The 16,803-nt window shown below is 58.9% G+C and overlaps 6 protein-coding genes across 6 annotated transcripts; 5 read left to right on the forward strand and 1 right to left on the reverse strand.

Annotated features, from left to right (window-relative positions):
• Window positions 1-922: 922 nt before the first annotated feature.
• On the forward strand, window positions 923-3,315 carry PLICBS_007210 (uncharacterized protein; the record flags this gene model as incomplete). The annotated part of the gene is made up of 6 exons (XM_018320629.2): window positions 923-1,024; window positions 1,131-1,333; window positions 1,393-2,750; window positions 2,807-3,009; window positions 3,061-3,177; window positions 3,232-3,315. 6 exons carry the CDS (start codon window positions 923-925, stop codon window positions 3,313-3,315), a joined length of 2,067 nt encoding a protein of 688 aa, XP_018180526.2.
• A 684-nt stretch (window positions 3,316-3,999) lies between these two features.
• PLICBS_007211 (uncharacterized protein) lies at window positions 4,000-4,810 on the forward strand (the record flags this gene model as incomplete). The annotated part of the gene is made up of 2 exons (XM_018320630.2): window positions 4,000-4,396; window positions 4,488-4,810. 2 exons carry the CDS (start codon window positions 4,000-4,002, stop codon window positions 4,808-4,810), a joined length of 720 nt encoding a protein of 239 aa, XP_018180527.2.
• A 1,719-nt stretch (window positions 4,811-6,529) lies between these two features.
• PLICBS_007212 (uncharacterized protein) lies at window positions 6,530-7,474 on the reverse strand (the record flags this gene model as incomplete). Its single annotated transcript, XM_065601128.1, has 5 exons — window positions 6,530-6,652; window positions 6,913-6,936; window positions 6,991-7,155; window positions 7,214-7,304; window positions 7,371-7,474. 5 exons carry the CDS (start codon window positions 7,472-7,474, stop codon window positions 6,530-6,532), a joined length of 507 nt encoding a protein of 168 aa, XP_065457200.1.
• A 534-nt stretch (window positions 7,475-8,008) lies between these two features.
• Window positions 8,009-8,856, forward strand: PLICBS_007213 (putative 26S proteasome regulatory subunit; the record flags this gene model as incomplete). The annotated part of the gene is made up of 4 exons (XM_018320632.1): window positions 8,009-8,161; window positions 8,218-8,290; window positions 8,348-8,676; window positions 8,728-8,856. 4 exons carry the CDS (start codon window positions 8,009-8,011, stop codon window positions 8,854-8,856), a joined length of 684 nt encoding a protein of 227 aa, XP_018180529.1.
• A 1,458-nt stretch (window positions 8,857-10,314) lies between these two features.
• On the forward strand, window positions 10,315-11,311 carry PLICBS_007214 (GTP-binding nuclear protein gsp1/Ran; the record flags this gene model as incomplete). Its single annotated transcript, XM_018320633.2, has 5 exons — window positions 10,315-10,377; window positions 10,526-10,618; window positions 10,683-10,836; window positions 10,901-11,106; window positions 11,177-11,311. The coding sequence occupies 5 exons, from the start codon at window positions 10,315-10,317 to the stop codon at window positions 11,309-11,311; spliced, it is 651 nt and encodes a 216-aa protein (XP_018180530.1).
• A 2,457-nt stretch (window positions 11,312-13,768) lies between these two features.
• Window positions 13,769-15,674, forward strand: PLICBS_007215 (uncharacterized protein; the record flags this gene model as incomplete). Its single annotated transcript, XM_018320634.2, has 4 exons — window positions 13,769-13,920; window positions 13,987-14,098; window positions 14,194-14,654; window positions 14,705-15,674. The coding sequence occupies 4 exons, from the start codon at window positions 13,769-13,771 to the stop codon at window positions 15,672-15,674; spliced, it is 1,695 nt and encodes a 564-aa protein (XP_018180531.2).
• Between the last annotated feature and the right edge of the window lie 1,129 nt (window positions 15,675-16,803).

The raw sequence follows: 16,803 nt of genomic DNA on the forward strand, positions 1-16,803 counted from the left end.
GCGTGGGTCACGGCGACATGATGCTAGAACTTCACACACACTTAGTACGTTAGAGCCACTCGAGCAATGCGTTTGCAGGGCAGGCAAAGCGGCTTCTCAGACGCATTCGCGCGTGAATGCTACGTGGAATACAGAGAAGCGGTACGAGCCGGGAGACAAAAGTCCCTGCACGGCGCAACAGTCATGTTTACGTACTCGTCGCACGCCCGGTGTCGACACGAGCGTGGTCCCAGACTCCCGGGCAGCATACGAGGAGCACAGCAGTGTGTGGCATTAATCGGCCGCTTAAACCGGAAATGTTAGGAGAGAAACGGAACCCACCTTGATGGTCCACAAGACCCGTCCGGTCACTCAGTGTACAGAGGACGACGGTAGAGGGCCGTCGGCTACCGTAGCCGCGCCTTGGACGGCAGAGCAAGCGAAGCAAATGACGGAAAGGATGTCGTGATGGCGCGCGAGGTTCTGCTTTGGGTGCCTGGCATGGATGACCGTGGACGCCAGTGACGAGCTGTGCAGAAGGAGGGACAAGCCATTATTGGCTCCAGCTGCAGGCCAACACCGGTCAAGGTGAGCAGAGCGGTGGTGATGAGTGGACAATGACCGAAGGCCAGGCGGGGTGCGGGGTTGAAGATGGGGGGGGAAGCTCCATGCTCCATGATCAATTGGAAAGCGGGAGGCGTCAGTCCATTTGACGGCATTGGGAAGGTGGCAGGTGCCACTGACCTGACCTGTGCTGCTGCCGTTGCCGCCGTCGCTGCACTGACCGCAAAGCTACCAGGAAGCTTCCCGGCCAGCTCGCAACTCAATTATATAAAGCCCCTCGCCCAGAGTACCGAGAGGGGCACCCGTCTGTTTGCCGTTCCTGGCTTTCTCCCAACCCGTAGCATCAACACCAAGCTCATCAGCCCGCGTCCGTGTCAAGATGACCGTCCAGGCTGCCCACTTTACCCCCGAGGTGCTCCTCTCGGCCCCGCGGCGGTCCGCTGGCGCCCCCAACTCCACTGGAGAGCTCGCGCTCTACACGGTATGTACATGTTCGCGTTGCACACGACGTAGACGGTCATGAGACGGTGGATGGCTGCAGGATGCCTCATGGGGGACCCAATCGCTGATGAGAACTCCGCCAACAGGTGTCGTCCTACTCGTTCGAGACGCACTCCAAGTCGTCGTCGATTCGCGTCCTCAACATCAAGGACGGCAGCTCCCACCTGGTCTCCGAGGACCCCGGGGCCAGCGAACCCATCTGGATTGGCGAGAAGGAGGTCTTGTACCTCAAGCCTGGCGAGAATGGATGCACCATGATCATGTCCCAGCAGCTGGGCGACAAGTCCGAGTAGGTTGGCCGTTCAAGGAAGCATCGGAATCCCCGACGAGGCTGCTGACCCTGGACAGGCCACACATGATTCACTACCTCGCAGGTAGCATCTCCAGCCCCAAAGCCAAGCAGCTGTCCTCAGGCAAGGTCGCCATCTGCTGCGCCGCCTTGACCACGCCCAAGGGCGAAATGTACTGGCCGACCGCCGAGGCCAAGTCCCACTCCACGGCCAAGATCTACACCTCGCTCTTCGTCCGCCATTGGGATGCCTGGTCGACGGAGAACCAGAACTCGCTTTGGTACGGCGAGCTTGCCAAGATTGATGGCAAATGGTCCTTGGAGACCCCCGGCTTCACCAACCTGCTCGCAGGCACGGGCCTAAGCTCCCCGGTTCCTCCCTTTGGCGGCACCGGAGACTTTGACATCGCTACCCACGGCATCTGCTTTGTCGCCAAAGATCCTGAGCTGAATCCGGCGCGGTATACCAAGACAGACCTGTACTATGTGCCCATCAAGTCGTTTGTTGAGAAGCCCTCGCAGCCCCAAATTGTCCAGACAGGCAAGCTGCGAGGCTACAGCATCGCACCGACCTTCTCGAGGGATGGCAAGCAAATTGCCTTTGCCAGAATGAAGCACGACCAGTACGAAGCCGATAAGACGAGGTTGCTGCTGATCCCAGACGTCACCGACCTGAGCAACGTGCAAGAGTTCTATGAAACGGCTGATGGAGAAGGAGGCTGGGACTTGAAGCCAGATTGGATTATCTGGAGCGATGATGGGAAGGAGCTGTATGTCGCGGCAGAGATGCATGGCAGAGTCAAGCTGTGGAAGCTACCTTCATCACCCAAGGAGGCGACCAAGACTCCGGTCGCCATACACGAAGACGGCTCCGTTGCCGAGGCTAAGCTGCTGGGGAATGGCCCGTCTTTGCTCATTTCCACGCGTTCTCGCATCGAGAGCTCCAGCTACGCCATCCTGGATCCCTCGACTAAGAAGACCACCGAGGTATCGTCGAGTTCGAAGAACGGCAAGTCATTTGGCCTCCACAAGTCTCAATGCGACGAGATCTGGTATCCGGGCTCGGCTGGATACGACAACCACGCTCTCATCACGAAGCCGTCCAACTTTGACCCCTCGAAGAAGTACCCTCTGGCGTTCCTGATCCATGGTGGTCCACAGTCCGCTTGGGTCGATGACTGGAGCACCCGCTGGAACCCGGCCATCTTCGCTGAACAGGGCTACGTGGCTGTGTCACCTAACCCAACAGGTAGCACCGGCTACGGTCAAAAGCACACTGATGCTATTACTCGGAACTGGGGCGGCAACCCATACGACGACCTTGTCAAGTGCTTCGAGTATCTGGAGAAGGAGGTGAGCTACATTGACACTTCACGTGCTGTGGCTCTTGGTGCGTCGTATGGAGGGTATATGATCAGTGAGTTGCAGATCCCCCGCTTTTGAGTCCAGGATCAGGCACTGACAACAGGATAGACTGGGTACAAGGCCATGATTTGGGGCGGAAGTTCAAGGCCCTTGTGTGCCACGACGGTGTGTTTTCGACACAGAACCAGTGGTCCACCGAGGAGCTCTTCTTCCCAGAGCACGACTTTGGCGGCACCCTTTGGGAGAGCAGAGACATTTACGCAAAATGGGATCCCTCGCTCTACACTCAAAATTGGGCGACGCCGCAGCTGGTGAGCAGAGTTGCCCCTCGAATCACCGATGGGCTGCTGACCGTGATATAGGTAATTCACAACGAACTCGACTACCGTCTGCCAGTGTCTGAGGGTCTGGCCATGTTCAACGTGCTGCAGGCTCGGAACGTTCCCAGCAAGCTGGTCATGTTCCCCGACGAGAACCATGTGAGTACAATCACAGTGCAATGATTCGGAAGATGAAGTGACTGACGGCACTAGTGGGTGCTGAGGCCGGAAAACTCGCTGGTATGGCACCGCGAGGTGATTGACTGGATCAACAAGTACAGCGGCGTTAAGGACTAGCAGACGGCATGAATGAGCCACTGCAGTCCACTGCTGGATTGCCATAGGGCTGGATCGCCATGAGTTTGAATCGTCATATGGTTGAATTGCCATGTGGTTGAATCGCCATATGATTGAATCGCCATATGATTGAATCGCCTTGGAGTTGAATCGCTATCAGGTTGGATACGCAAACGCACGGCGGATGTAATCTCGAGAGGTCACGCAAACTGCAATGAACCAATAGCAGCGGATTCCAATGATGAACTGAATTGTCCCAAACACCTAATCAAATATTTGTCAATTTACATCGTGGCTATCGTGGCATCACGAGGACTGAGGACTAAGGATCGACCGTTGACTTGTGTGTTGTGCGTACAGTGCCTAGTGCGAACGCTGCTTCAGTGACACTGTACGCCTGGCATGGTGAACGGTGCTCCAAACGTGCTTGCCAGACCTTTAAACCTCGACACTGCATCCAACGCACGAAGCCGACACCGAGCGCTGCCCGCCTGCAGAACCCGTCCTTGCACTCTGTAAAACATGCGCCTCGTGTGCCAGCATCGACCTACCCGATGAAGCCCAGACTGCGACGGCACCGGTTCGAGCAACTCTCGCGGCCATCAAACTAGACAAGCAGCCATCAACACCACGCTCCTCCAAACACACACACACGACAGCTAGCTTTACCAAACCACCCTCGACATGGCCGGGCAGCCGGCGATTTTCCACGCCCTGCTGCGGCCCGTGATCCTGCAGGTGCTCCGCGCGGCGGGCTACCACGCGACGCGGGGCGCAGTGCTCGACTCCCTGACCGACCTGGCGGCGCGATACATGCAGACTCTGTGCGAGAAGACGGCCGCGCATGCGGTGCACGCGCGCGACGACGCGGGCGACTACACGGTGGTGGAGCTGCGCATGGCGCTGCAGGATGTGGGCGCGCTGCAGCCGGAGCGGACGCCCACGGACGAGCACTGGCGAGACGAGGAGGACCTGCGCGGCGTGGACGAGTTCCTCGAGTGGTTCTCGGGCCCCGTCATGAAGGAGCTGATGGAGATGGGCAAGGGCGACGGCGAGTCTGACGCGACCGACTATCTGAGCGGTAGGTCAAGCACATTCCTCGGTCGTCGACGACGGGCCGGCTGCGACCAGGTGTCGCGCTGAACACGCAGATCCGCTGACGGCGAATACAGCTCTTAAGATGAAGCACAGCAAGACGGGCGAGGACTCGAAATGGAACGGCACCCTTATCGGAAAGCCGCTCGACACGGTCGCGGAGATTCAGGTCGAGGGCGGACCCATCACGAGCATCGACGACTGGGTCATGCAGCGCAGCCGCGCGTACTTTACACCGCCGCACGGCGATGACGCCGATGCGGACCACCACGCCGGAGCCGGAGCGCAGACAAACGGCCACCACCATGCGTCGTCCCCGTCGGCAGCCAGCTCCGGCCTGAGCTCGGTCGGCGACAGACTCGACGGCGGCCCCGAGGACGAGAAGATGGACCTGACGTAGGAGTCGGGCCAGAGGACGAAGCGGCCTAGAATCACGATCAACGCGCAAACGCGGACGGTGAAGAAGACGACGAAGCAGCGAAGCGGCGGCACCTCCCGCCCACCGCGCAGCGAGACCCTTGCTGCCATCGGTAGGGGCCAGCCAGACCACGACGGGGAGCCACCACAGCGAGAGGAGTCTGCAAGCCTCACGTCGCGACGATCCGGCAGAGCCAGGCGACCCAAGAAGTTTTTTGGCGATGAGTGACGGGGGCGTGCCCTCGCGTCGCCACCACTTTCAGAGACAGGGGGTCATTCGATATAGTGCATAGCGATGGAGTTTTTTCGGTGACATTTTTTTTTTTTTTCCTTTTCATGGTTTCCGGATACGTTCTGTACGACCCTGGCTACTGTCGCAGTATGGGACGGTCAGATAGATGGGTTTGCGTGGGCAGGCAGGCAGGCAGGCAGGCAGTATGCTGGAAAGCACGGGGGCTACTGAACTTCGTCGACATGGGGACGGGACTGCTAGGTCCGACACGCCGGACTTCATGTCGGGCTTCCCCCTCTTAATGCCACATTTTCTCCCGCCGAATTACAACTCCATAGTTGTGTTAACCTTGCATGTGAGTGAGTGATCATCGATTGGTGGAGACGCGTTAGGTCCCGGGTTGAGCACATATCTCAATGACCTCGCCGAGTGATGGGCCGTTGACTTGGCTTATTTGTTTGTTCTACATGATTTGCTAGCTCGGTAGTCATACTTCATACACAAGTGTAGTGGGTGCATCCAGCCTCCCATCCCAAGCCCAGCGCCGCGTGCGCCTTACAGAAATAGCCACAGGCCAGACGCCCGTGTCAAATCGAGGCATTGTCTTGCAAGCAATACAGTTAGCCTTGGCCTCAAGCGGCAACGCCGCGTTCAATCAAACGGTGTCCTCTTCCTTGTTCTTCTTCAGCAAGAGGGTCTTCTCTTGCAAGAGCTTATCTTTGAGTAAGCCCTGGTCGATTTGGGCTCGATTGAGCTGAGACGCCCCGTAGGTCAGTGCAATGCCCTCGAGACGTAAATTCTCTCCGGCGCTCTCAAGCGGAGCCACCCACCTCGTGGTCCTTCTCAATGGACGCCATCGGTTTGCGCGGGGCTGTGCGTCGTTTATCTTCCAAAACATCAGCTGGGCTCCCACGGCCGCTTGCGGGTGAAGATTCGGATGAACTGTTACGCCTCCGACCATGTCTGCCTTTGTTTCCAGGGGTCCAGCGGTCTCCGTGTCGAGAACCTCCATCGCGTCGACCTTGGCCGCGTGGGGAGCGGCTATGGTCCGAACGGCGGCTGTAGCTGCGCTCCCGGCGACTTTTGCCGCGTCCCTCATCCCGGTGGCGGCTGTGTGCAGAGGGTCGTCTGTCTGGGCTGCGGCTTCGACTGCGACTGCGGCTCCGACTGCGGCTACGCGACCGGCTGCGATCGCTGCTGTAGCTTCGGCTTCGGCTGCGGCTGCGGCTGCGGCTGCGGCTGTCGCGGCGGGATCGACTGCGACTGCGGGAAACACTTCGTCCGCGGCTACGGCTGCGGCTGCGAGTGTCAGACCTTGGGCTCAAGGAACGCGACGAGGAATAACGGCGTCGACCACGATCCGCCGACAGGTTGGACGAGGGAGACCGCCGCCTTCGCTTCGGTGAGGGCGACCTCCGCTCAGGCGAGCTAAGCGGGGAGCTGCTATACCTAGAACGACGTCGTCGATCGCTAGGGCGGCGAGGAGATCGCGATCTCTTTCGTGAGTCCCGCGGTCGAGGCGGAGTCGCAGAGCGTCGACGGGGTGTGACGGAACCACGCGAGCGCGAGCGCGAGCGTGAACGAGACAGTGATCTACCGCTTGGGCCACGTCTCGAGACCTGATCACGGCCACGTCTCGCCTGTGGGACGTAGCTGTCACGTCCATACGCGTCTCGAGAACCACGACCACGCGGGCCAGGGGAAGGGGATCGCGGGCGACCACGAGAATATCCTCCCCGTCCACGGTTCGAAAAGGCACGATCACCGCGTCTTGGGGCAGCCTGCCAACTGTCGCCGCCAGGCCGACGATCTCGGGTATCACGGTCGTCGTTGCTATGGCTTCGTCGCGCAACCTCTGCGGTTTTGTCGGCATCGAACTGCAGGTTCCAAGTTAGCTACGGCTCCTTTCCCATCGAGGGACTCAAACAAACCGTTTTCTGCATGAGTTCAAGCTTCTTCGCTTCGAGAAGCTCCTGAGGCACTCCTGACTTGTTGGACTGAGCGCTGAGCAACATATTCCAGAGCTCTTTGCAGAACGAAGCAGTGTCTTTGTCGAGAAAGCCGGTAAGCTGGATTTGGATCGATTTGATGTCAGGCTGCTGAGGAATTAGCTGGTTGCACAAGCTTGGGTGTGTGGAGGAGGGGGGAACATACGAATTGACGGGCCTTGAGCAGGTTCATGCAGAGATCACTGAGAACGTCGTCCTCGCCGTTGAGAATCTCGCCGATCCTTTTGTGAATCCATCTGTGCAGAGTCCAGTCAGCATGCGAGCTCCACGCGTTGGCGACAGGCCGGGAGTGGGAGACGAACTTTTTCATGACCTGCTCGTTGACCTTCTTCATATCGACCCTCTGGTTGAACTCGGGTGGAAACTTTGTCGACTTCAAGAGCCGGGCATCCACCTTGGACGCCATGCCGGCGACTGGTCACCGTCGTCGCGGCAAGGGGAGGTGGTGAGCTGCTAGCGATGGTGGTTGCGGGCGAGGCACGCGGCTCGAGGTGTTGTGCAGGGTGGAAAGTGACGTCGGCAGCTCGCAGGGCACCAGGTCTTTGTTGGTCCCTCCGACACACGCTAGTCTGGTGCCAGGTGGTTGCAGGTGCTGGCAGCCCACTGCAGCATCCCAGCCCGCCAGCCCAGCCTGCACAGGCGAGCCTGGCTCCCCACCGACAGGGTGAGCGACTGGGCCCATGATTGGCCTGAGCTGGCGTGCGCCACAGATGTTCAGACCGCTGCGCCACAGACCTACAGGAAGCCCCTCCAAGGCTACGAAGCTCTACGTAACGAAGGTGGTGTAAGCTCCAGATGGCGACCGCAACATCATCACCTCACGTGGGCGATACGGAGTAGTGCATCGCCCTTTTTATTGTCGGCGGCTCTTCCTGGATCAGGCCAAGAGAATTCAGGTTCCCAAGCAGAGAGGGTCCGTAGCATGGGACTACCCCTCAGGATGAACACTCTCCACGCACCCACTGTGCCCTCGGGGCCTACGAGCGCTGCAAGGACAAATGGTCAGGCGGGGCATCTGAGCTTCGCCGAGCTGCAACGCAAGAAGGACGACACGGAGGCAGAGCTGAAGGCTCTCGGTGCAGTGCTCGACTCGGTACAGTTCATCATCATGACATCGCCACGGCTTCGCGCGTGCTAACCAGACGCCAGCACGGAGTGGACATGGAGACGCCTCTCCTCACTAGAGATGGGTTCCCGCGAGCAGATATCGACGTGGCCCAGAGTAAGAGGACCTGCTGCAGGCGAAATGAGGTCAGGCACGGGCACTGACTGTTTGTAGTCCGAACCACGCGAGCTCGGATCATCAGGCTCCGAAACGACTACAAGGATCTCATGTCGAACATAGAGAAGTTCCTTCACGAGCACTTTGCCAACGTTGATGACGCCGAACCCGTTCCAGCCGGCAGCTCGCAGCAGCCGATCCTGCCCGACTCCTTGCCAACGGCCGCCGAGGAACCGTTTGCTAGGGTAAACTCGGTCGCTCCCGGCAGCCCAGCGGAGCGAGCCGGCTTGAAGGCAGGAGATGAGATTCGCGTCTTCGGCTACGTCAACAAGTCGAACCACGACAACCTCAAGAAAGTGGCCGAATGCGTGCAGGGCAACGAAGGGGTAGGTTACGATCGGCCCTGACAAGTATTGTCTCGCTAACCTTGGTCGCAGGGCAACATCTTTATCAGAGTATCCCGAACAACGGGCGTATCACAGCGGGAGGAGCTCCGGCTGACGTTGACTCCGACGAGAGATTGGGGTGGCAGAGGCATGTTGGGCTGCCATATTCTTCCGCTGTAGACGGGAATGGTCAGGCAACGGTTACCTGATTTTGTCATGACAGCGCATGAACTTTGAGCTGGCTGACTTTTCGCGCCCGAGGGGATGTTTGGAAGGAAGCAGGCATCGTTGGGATTTGCGAGATTGGAGGTTACTATTTGTAGGCTAAACACCTCTACCAACAGGAAGTCTAACGTCCGTTATCAGCTTCTACAGAGCTACCTCGCAGGAGCTTATGGGCACTGAGCCGTCGGGCTGCAAGGGGGTGACAGCTCATCCAGGCAGCTCGCTTCACTGAGAGTCAGACAGTCAAGGAGTCAGGGCAGCTGAGGCAAACATCACGCCACGAGCTAGGCAACGTGATATTTGTGATCCCAAGGTGGTCATGTCGGGCGCCGGGCGGATCCCCAGGCAGTGTGCTGGTTGGGCACAGGCGCAACCTAACGACGGGTTCGGGCGTCGCCATCCCCAAGGAGTGACGCTTCAAGGCATTGGTGCTATTCGTAGAGCCACCCTTTGCTAGGTAGTTGTAGAGCCCGCCCTACCGCAGCAGCAACGGCAGCAACGATAGCAACGGCAGCAACGACAGCAACTCTTGAACATTCGTTTGCCACGGGTGCCTGGCTGGTGTCTGGTGGGTGCCTGCCCCATGATTTCAGGGTGAGTGATAGGCACAAACCAGACGGATGCTCAGCGACTACCGCGGGCAGCCGGGCGGCGGGGTGTCTCCATTCATTCGTGCGAGCCTGATGCACTGCCTTACACGAGAAGAGCACCAGACGCAATCCATTATTGCAGTTGAGCAGCGAAACGCACAGCAAATGCCTCCAGAGGTTTCAGCTCTAGCAGCGAGGAGCTGGTTCACTAGACCGCTTGGCAGATTAGGCATGGCCAGCACCGCCTAGGGCCGCTAGGGGCTGGAGCTTGCTTAGGTGCTCTGGGCTCTTCCAGCCTCGAGCTCACAGCGCCTGCAGCCCAGCCTGTGGAGCAGGCGGTGACGTTGTTTGTGCCACGGGCTGGCCACCAACCCCTGTCCGCTGATTGGGAGGCGCTTCACTGACATCACGTGCAGGAGCCCACCGGGCGCCCGCCCCCCAGCAGATTGAATTTTTCGCTTTGATGAGGCTGCCCTGGCCCAGCCCAGCTTTCCCCGCCGCCTTTCAAAACACCCAAGCAGGCCTGTCTCGTCTTGTGCAAGTTTGCCTTTCCACTGCACAATTTCGCACCCCCAGGGAGGCCCTCAACACACAGGTACGGTCCTCTCCCCCCTCCGCCGCTACGCATCCTCCCCTCGCATCCGACAACATCAGCACAACGAGCGTGCGCCCTCCTCCGTCCTCGCTTCCTTTTTTTTTTGGCCCATCGAAGCGAGCCTACGTCCCGCGTCCGCCGTCCCCAGGCTAACGCCACGATCAGTGCACCCCGCTTGTTTACATCACCGGAAGAATCTTGGCTACGACATCGAATCGGACCGCAAAGATGGCTGAGCAGCAGACTCCCACCTTCAAGCTCGTGCTTGTCGGCGACGGTGGTACCGGCAAGGTACGTCGAGATTGCCTTCCTCCGAGCCTCGCTGTGTCTTTATCGACCGCCCGCCGAACTGCTACCCCGCCTCCGCCGGCCAGCGCAGCGCAGCTCGCGACCTCGGACCTCACGCTCCCATGCTAACAGACGGCCGTTGCCTGTGTAGACCACCTTCGTCAAGCGTCACTTGACTGGCGAGTTCGAGAAGAAGTACATGGCCACCCTCGGTGTCGAGGTTCACCCTCTTGGCTTCACCACCGTAAGTGCCGGGCGTGCCCAACTTCCCCCCATGGCGGGGCAAACGCGCTGACCTGTCATCGCAGAACTTCGGCCAGATCCAGTTCGACGTCTGGGACACTGCCGGCCAGGAGAAGTTCGGCGGTCTCCGCGATGGCTACTACATCAACGGCCAGTGCGGCATCATCATGTTCGACGTCACCTCCCGCATCACGTACAAGAACGTCCCCAACTGGCACCGTAAGTCCCCGAGCCCATGTTCGCCCGCGTGCACGGCGCAGCTACTAACCGAGATTTACTGCAGGTGACCTCGTCCGCGTTTGCGAGAACATCCCCATCGTCCTTTGCGGCAACAAGGTCGACGTCAAGGAGCGAAAAGTCAAGGCCAAGACCATCACCTTCCACCGCAAGAAGAACCTCCAGTACTACGACATTTCGGCCAAGTCCAACTATAACTTCGAGAAGCCTTTCCTGTGGCTCGCCCGCAAGCTCGTTGGCAACCCCCAGCTGGTCAGTCCCGTCTAACCCCCACCGCATGACACGGCCCGGCACTGTGACGTATGCTGACCCGCCGCAATAGGAGTTCGTCGCCGCCCCCGCCCTGGCTCCTCCCACCGCCCAGGTCGACGAGGCTCTCCTCAAGGAGTACGAGAAGGAGATGGACGCCGCCGCTGCCCAGCCCCTGCCTGATGAGCAGTCTGACGACGACCTGTAAACGATTTGCCACGCGCAGGAGCATGGGCTTGAGAGAGCATTGGCCGCTGTGACGGGACTAGGTCGCTTTGCGGCACGTGGGCGGCATGATCATTGATGATACAGGATGAGATTCGTTGGGGTTTTACGAGAGCGTGAATGGAGGGCGGCGGAACCTCTACCCGTCGAGCCCTGGCTTGGGGTAGACATGACGACGTCGCTGCACCAAAAAAAAAGTGAGCAGCAATCAGATAGCTAGACTAACCATTAAAACTACCTTCGCCAACGTTGTACGAGCTCCTCTTCGCTGCGACGTGCGGTGACGATGGTGTGACGTTTGCGGCGGTCCTACCCTAGATCACAGGAAAACGTGTGATTGTCTGTGGTGGCTTCCATTTTCTGCCGCCCCGGCCATGTTCCTTGTCATCTGCGAGCTGGAGCTCGGGCATAGGTCAGCCTCGTCATTGTTGAGACACGCTTCTGCGGCAGTGCCGATTTCGACGGAGCTTTTCCTTGCTTGGGCAGTCCGAGGCTCACCTCTGCGGCAATAGCGCGTACAGTTGAGCACGCTCGGGCTTGTTTACAATCACAGAACAGCTTGCACCCTGATACAAACGTAGTGGTCAGATGGCAAATCTAAAGGCAGCACATTTAATAGGAGCTTTACATGCTAGTCGACGATATGGCACACAATTAAATTACGGCCAAGACGCGTGTAGTCTAATATGAGGCGCCGTAGACGCGGGCGAAGCCACCAATTCCAGAAAATTCCTTGCTGACTTGGGACCCGTAGGTGCATCGAGACTGGAACAACGTCTAGAGGCACGGAGGAGGTATGGAAGTTAAAGTGGCGTCTCTCGATGCAATCAAAGACCGCTATTCTACTGGCGGATGGAGGCGAACGAGGACCTGATCATTCACATTGAGTAGTGCTATGCGTAGAGCTAACTTTTGCTAGTTGTATAGCCCGCCCTACCACAGCAGCAACGGCAGCAACGACAGCAACAGCTATAACAATAGCAAATTACTTGCAATCGGCAGAGCGCCGCTGTCGTCCCATGCCTGCACACTAAAAATCTCACTGACGCAGGCGGGCAAGCAAGCGGGTTGGGCGCGTCTGGCGCGTGTCGTGACGGTTCCGCGGCGGGGCCGGAAAAGATCGGTGTGATGTGATGGAGCGAGGCAAGGGCGGATGAGGACCGGGGTACGTATGGGCGGGTGAACGATGGAGCTGGTTCTGGACATGCGTACGCACGTAACCCACCGCGTTTTGCATGGGGTTGGGGAAAGGGAAGCGGGTTCTGAACGCGCGCGCTTCATGTGCCGCAGCCAACTAACACCGGGGGGGTCTTGGATTTTGCATGGTGGTGGTGGTGGTGGTGGTGGTGGTCCAACGGCGCGCCGCCCAGCCATAATTATTACTCTTGTTTTCAAGACGGACAGACTCGTAAACAGGGCCCGGATTTTCGTCTGAACGGGGCACGAGAAGTTTTCCTATTTCATCCCATGTCAATACGGGGTCCCGTGCAGCACTGTAGCACAGCATTGAGCCAAATGGAAACGAGGAGGCTGGGGGCGGGCGTGTTGTTGGTTCGTGCCTGGGGGGCGTCGGGAGGGAAGCAGCTGGACGGGAGCTTCAATGGCGGTCGGTGGTGGTGGTGGTGGTGGTGGTGGTGCTGCAGCGGCGGACTGGAGCTGCGAACTGGTGGCGGTCGGGGTTGAGCACAACATCCAACCTATGGAGCCAGGCCTGGCCGCCAGTGGAGGAGCGCCTGGAGCAGCGGACTCGGTGGACCCTGGAGGCAGACCAGACCAGACCGTGGCGGGCGGGCGGGCGGGCGGGCGCCGGATGAGACCGCCGTCGCGGGCACGTGCAACGCGTGTTGACAAGCTAAGCCGCCTACAGCGCTGAGGCGCGACGTGATTTGCTCCAGTATGGGGGCACAACGCGGGATGCGTTAGTGGTGGCAGCGCAGCGCACCTCAGCGCAGTGCACGGTAGGTGGGCTCCATAAGGCATCCTCTGGAGGGGCGTATGCGAACTCACATCCCATCCTCGTTCTCCTCTCCGCCGCTTTCTCTCTCTCTCTCTCTTTCTCGCTCTACTATTTTCTTGTACGTCCCTGTACGTACTCGCATCGCGACTTGGCTCGCTGCACGCGCTTTTGGCTTTGCCGGCCCATCCCATTTAGTCTTCCGTCCGCGGCTCCACGCTCGACGCCATCCCCGTCCCGTCGTGTCGTGTACTTCCCATACTACACGCCTTGGCCTCTGCACCTACGCTTCCTCCACCACCACCACCACCACCACCACCACCTCCGCGTCCTCTCACACGAGAGCAGTCGACCATCATCGTCAATCTACCTCTCGTCTCGCATCGGCTCTCGCGTCGTACGGACCTCAGTAATGCATACACTTACGTGATACGACCACCCGCTCCCATCTCTCCTCGACTCGTCCGACCCTACCTCCCGCCCAACATGTCCGACGACCCGACCACTGTTTCGCCCGTGCTGCGCGACGCCAGCCCCTCCGCCGGCCACAACGACTCCTCCATACTCTCAGAAATCTCCAATGGCTCCTCCATCCAGGACGGGGAGAAGCATCCCAAGGGCAAGAGGAAACGTACCGCGTATGTTTGGTCCCCGTCAACAAATAGACCCCGTCGACGCGACCGAGCTAATTGCGGATGATGTAGTGCCAAGGACAAGATGATTCTGGAAGAGGCGTACAAGAACAACCCCAAGCCTGACAAGCAGGCGCGTCTCGAAATCGTGGACCGCGTCTCCCTCAACGAGAAGGAGGTACAAGTGAGTTTACCAACCACATCGCCCCGCAAGCCTAGAGAACGCGTCGACTGGCGTTTCTTCGCGTACCGAGCCGCCTACTAACATGTTCCATCTAGATATGGTTCCAGAACCGACGACAAAACGACCGCCGCAAATCGCGTCCGTTGACACCAGAGGAACTCGCCGCCCTTAGGTACGGCGGCGTTCATGGTCTTTCGGACGGTACCGCGTCACGAAGCTTCATTGCTGGCTTAGGGCAGGACTTGGATTCCGTTGGCCCTCTGAGGGTAGAACGCGGGCCTGCGTCTCCTACGGCTGAGGAGCACAGCCCAGAGCACTCCTTCGTGGACGCGTCAACACCGAGGACCGGGAGCCAAGACAGCAATCCCAAGGGCCAATCCCAGACGACGCCGCCCCAGAGTCAGGAAGCCCCGTCTTCACAGCGCTCCCAGGAGGGCTCTGACGCGCCGATTCCCTCATTCTCGAGCTCTGTTGGCTATCTTGCCAACAGATGGAACCTCGGGAGCTCTTTCTCGACGCCGTCCACGCTGGGACGTGGCGGTGACGATTCGTTAAGGTGAGACCAAACACGACCCAGGTACGCGTCGATACTAACATGACCGCCAGGCTTGAGCCTTTCCAGCCGTCGTCTTGCTCGTCTGACACGACGCACAACGCGGCCAAGTCCACCTCCCACTTCAGATTGTCCTTGTCCCTTGAGGGCAAGGCTGAGCTTGTTTCCAACCAAGCTTCACCCACACGTGCTCCACCCCCTCGGCCGTCGAGCACACTGCCCGGCCTTCCTCCTGCCCGCCGTGGCCTTCAGCGTAGCCATAGCGCGCTGCCATCCATCACACTGCCGCCAATCTCAGCCCTGACGAAGTCTCTGCCACCGCGACTTCCCCGAGGTCGGTCTAGGGATGTTCATGCCTGGGAGTCCTGCGCAGACGCAGAGAGGCGTGACGAGCTCACGGCCCAGGCCGAGAACGAGTCAAACGGTTCTGCCATTGCGGCCATTAGCTTGCTGCGATCTTCCAGTGGCGTCCTGCAACCGAGTGCCGCCAAGCGGAACGCTTCCCTGACACGATCAACGCAGCCGCGTCAGAGTAAGAAGGCCAAGTTTGGCAGGACGTCGTCTACATATGCTCGCCTCGAGAACATTGGGACAACAGACCTGGAGAAGCCTCGCGAGAGCTCAGGCGGCAAGGTCAAGGTCGCCATGCTCGTGTCGCCCACAGACTCTGACAAGGAGAACTGGAGCCCGGATGAGGACGGGAGCTCGCAGGGCAACCCGCGTCGACGGCCCTTACCGGCCGGCCCGGCGACCAAGCCTCAGAATTCCCGCCGGATGCCCGCGCTCGGTGAGCACAAGGGTCCAGCGTTCCTGAGCAGCAGAGCAAACACGGCGCCGTCGCGGCCGCACGCGCTATCCAAGGGCGGTGCCATTGAGATATTCGACGACGCGGACCGGCCGACCCCGCGGTCGCGCGAGGACGAGGTGGAGAGGTTCATGCGTGGTGAGGTGAGCCCAAGCAAAAAGGGTGACATGGACTGCGTGGCAGGCCTCTTGTCCTTGAGTCAAGGGGCATGGAGGTGAGACTGGCTCTGACGCCTGGATCTTGTCTCGGCCAGCTTTGGAACTGAGCCTGCTCTGCTGTTGGAGATGTGAAGCAGTCGCGATCGACAGGTTCCCTTCGTTGGACACCTCCTTGGACACGAACTTTGTTTGGTCACCGAGCCCCTGAACGGCCTTTGGGTTCCTCGTCTCCATCTGTTCCTCATTCAATCGTCTACCGATACATCACCACCTGCCGCGGCGGCGGCTGCCCCGAACCAGGTGTTTGGACATACTACTACTACTGCCTCTATTGACTTGTTTTTTGTACGGTGTTCTGTCTCGAAGATTCGCCGCGCGGGTGGCAGGCACAGTCCGTTTTTTGGGGGGAGCCTGGGAACGGGGGGGTTTCTGGACCTGCTGGCTGGCTTCTTGCCCGGCTTTTATGTTGCGAAGTCATAGTCGTCTTTTCGCCTTAGGTATGGTTGGCGCAGATTAGGTGCACCTTATATGGGATGGGAAGGAGGGGCAAAAACTGGCAATTGAAATGTTTGACACCTCACCCGTCTTTCTCTGTCTCCATCGCGTCCTGATGTCTGCCGTGAATTCCATCCTATTGCTCGACCCGCATGGAGAGCGCGAATACGCCACCGACAGGCCGTTGGGCGGTAATATAAGTCGAGGAGTGCTATTCGTAGAGCCAACTTTTGCTAGTTGTAGAGCCCCCCTACATTTTTCGTTTCTCGGCCGCGCCCTACCCCCATGCCGGCCAAGTAAATTTTACTGCGTATAGGCATAGGCATGGGACGGTAGCGGCACGCCGCTTATTACTTTCGTTGCTTTCGTTGCTTTCGTTGCTTTCGTTGCTTTCGTTGCTTTCGTTGCTTTCGTTGCTTTCGTTGCTTTCGTTGCTTTCGTTGCTTTCGTTGCTTTCGTTGCTTTCGTTGCTTTCGTTGCTTTCGTTGCTGTCGTTGCTTTCGTTGCTGTCGTTGCTGTCGTTGCTATCGTTGCTATCGTTGCTGTCGTTGCTGTTGTTGCTATCGTTGCTGTCGTTACTATCGTTGCTATCGTTGCTGTCGTTACTATCGTTGCTATCGTTGCTGTCGTTACTGTCGTTGCTGTCGTTACTATCGTTACTGTCGTTGCTGTCGTTGCTGTCGTTACTGTCGTT

Source organism: Purpureocillium lilacinum, assembly GCF_023168085.1.
Source record: "Purpureocillium lilacinum CBS 284.36 DNA, scaffold_5, whole genome shotgun sequence".
NCBI classification, from domain to species: Eukaryota; Fungi; Ascomycota; class Sordariomycetes; order Hypocreales; family Ophiocordycipitaceae; genus Purpureocillium; species Purpureocillium lilacinum.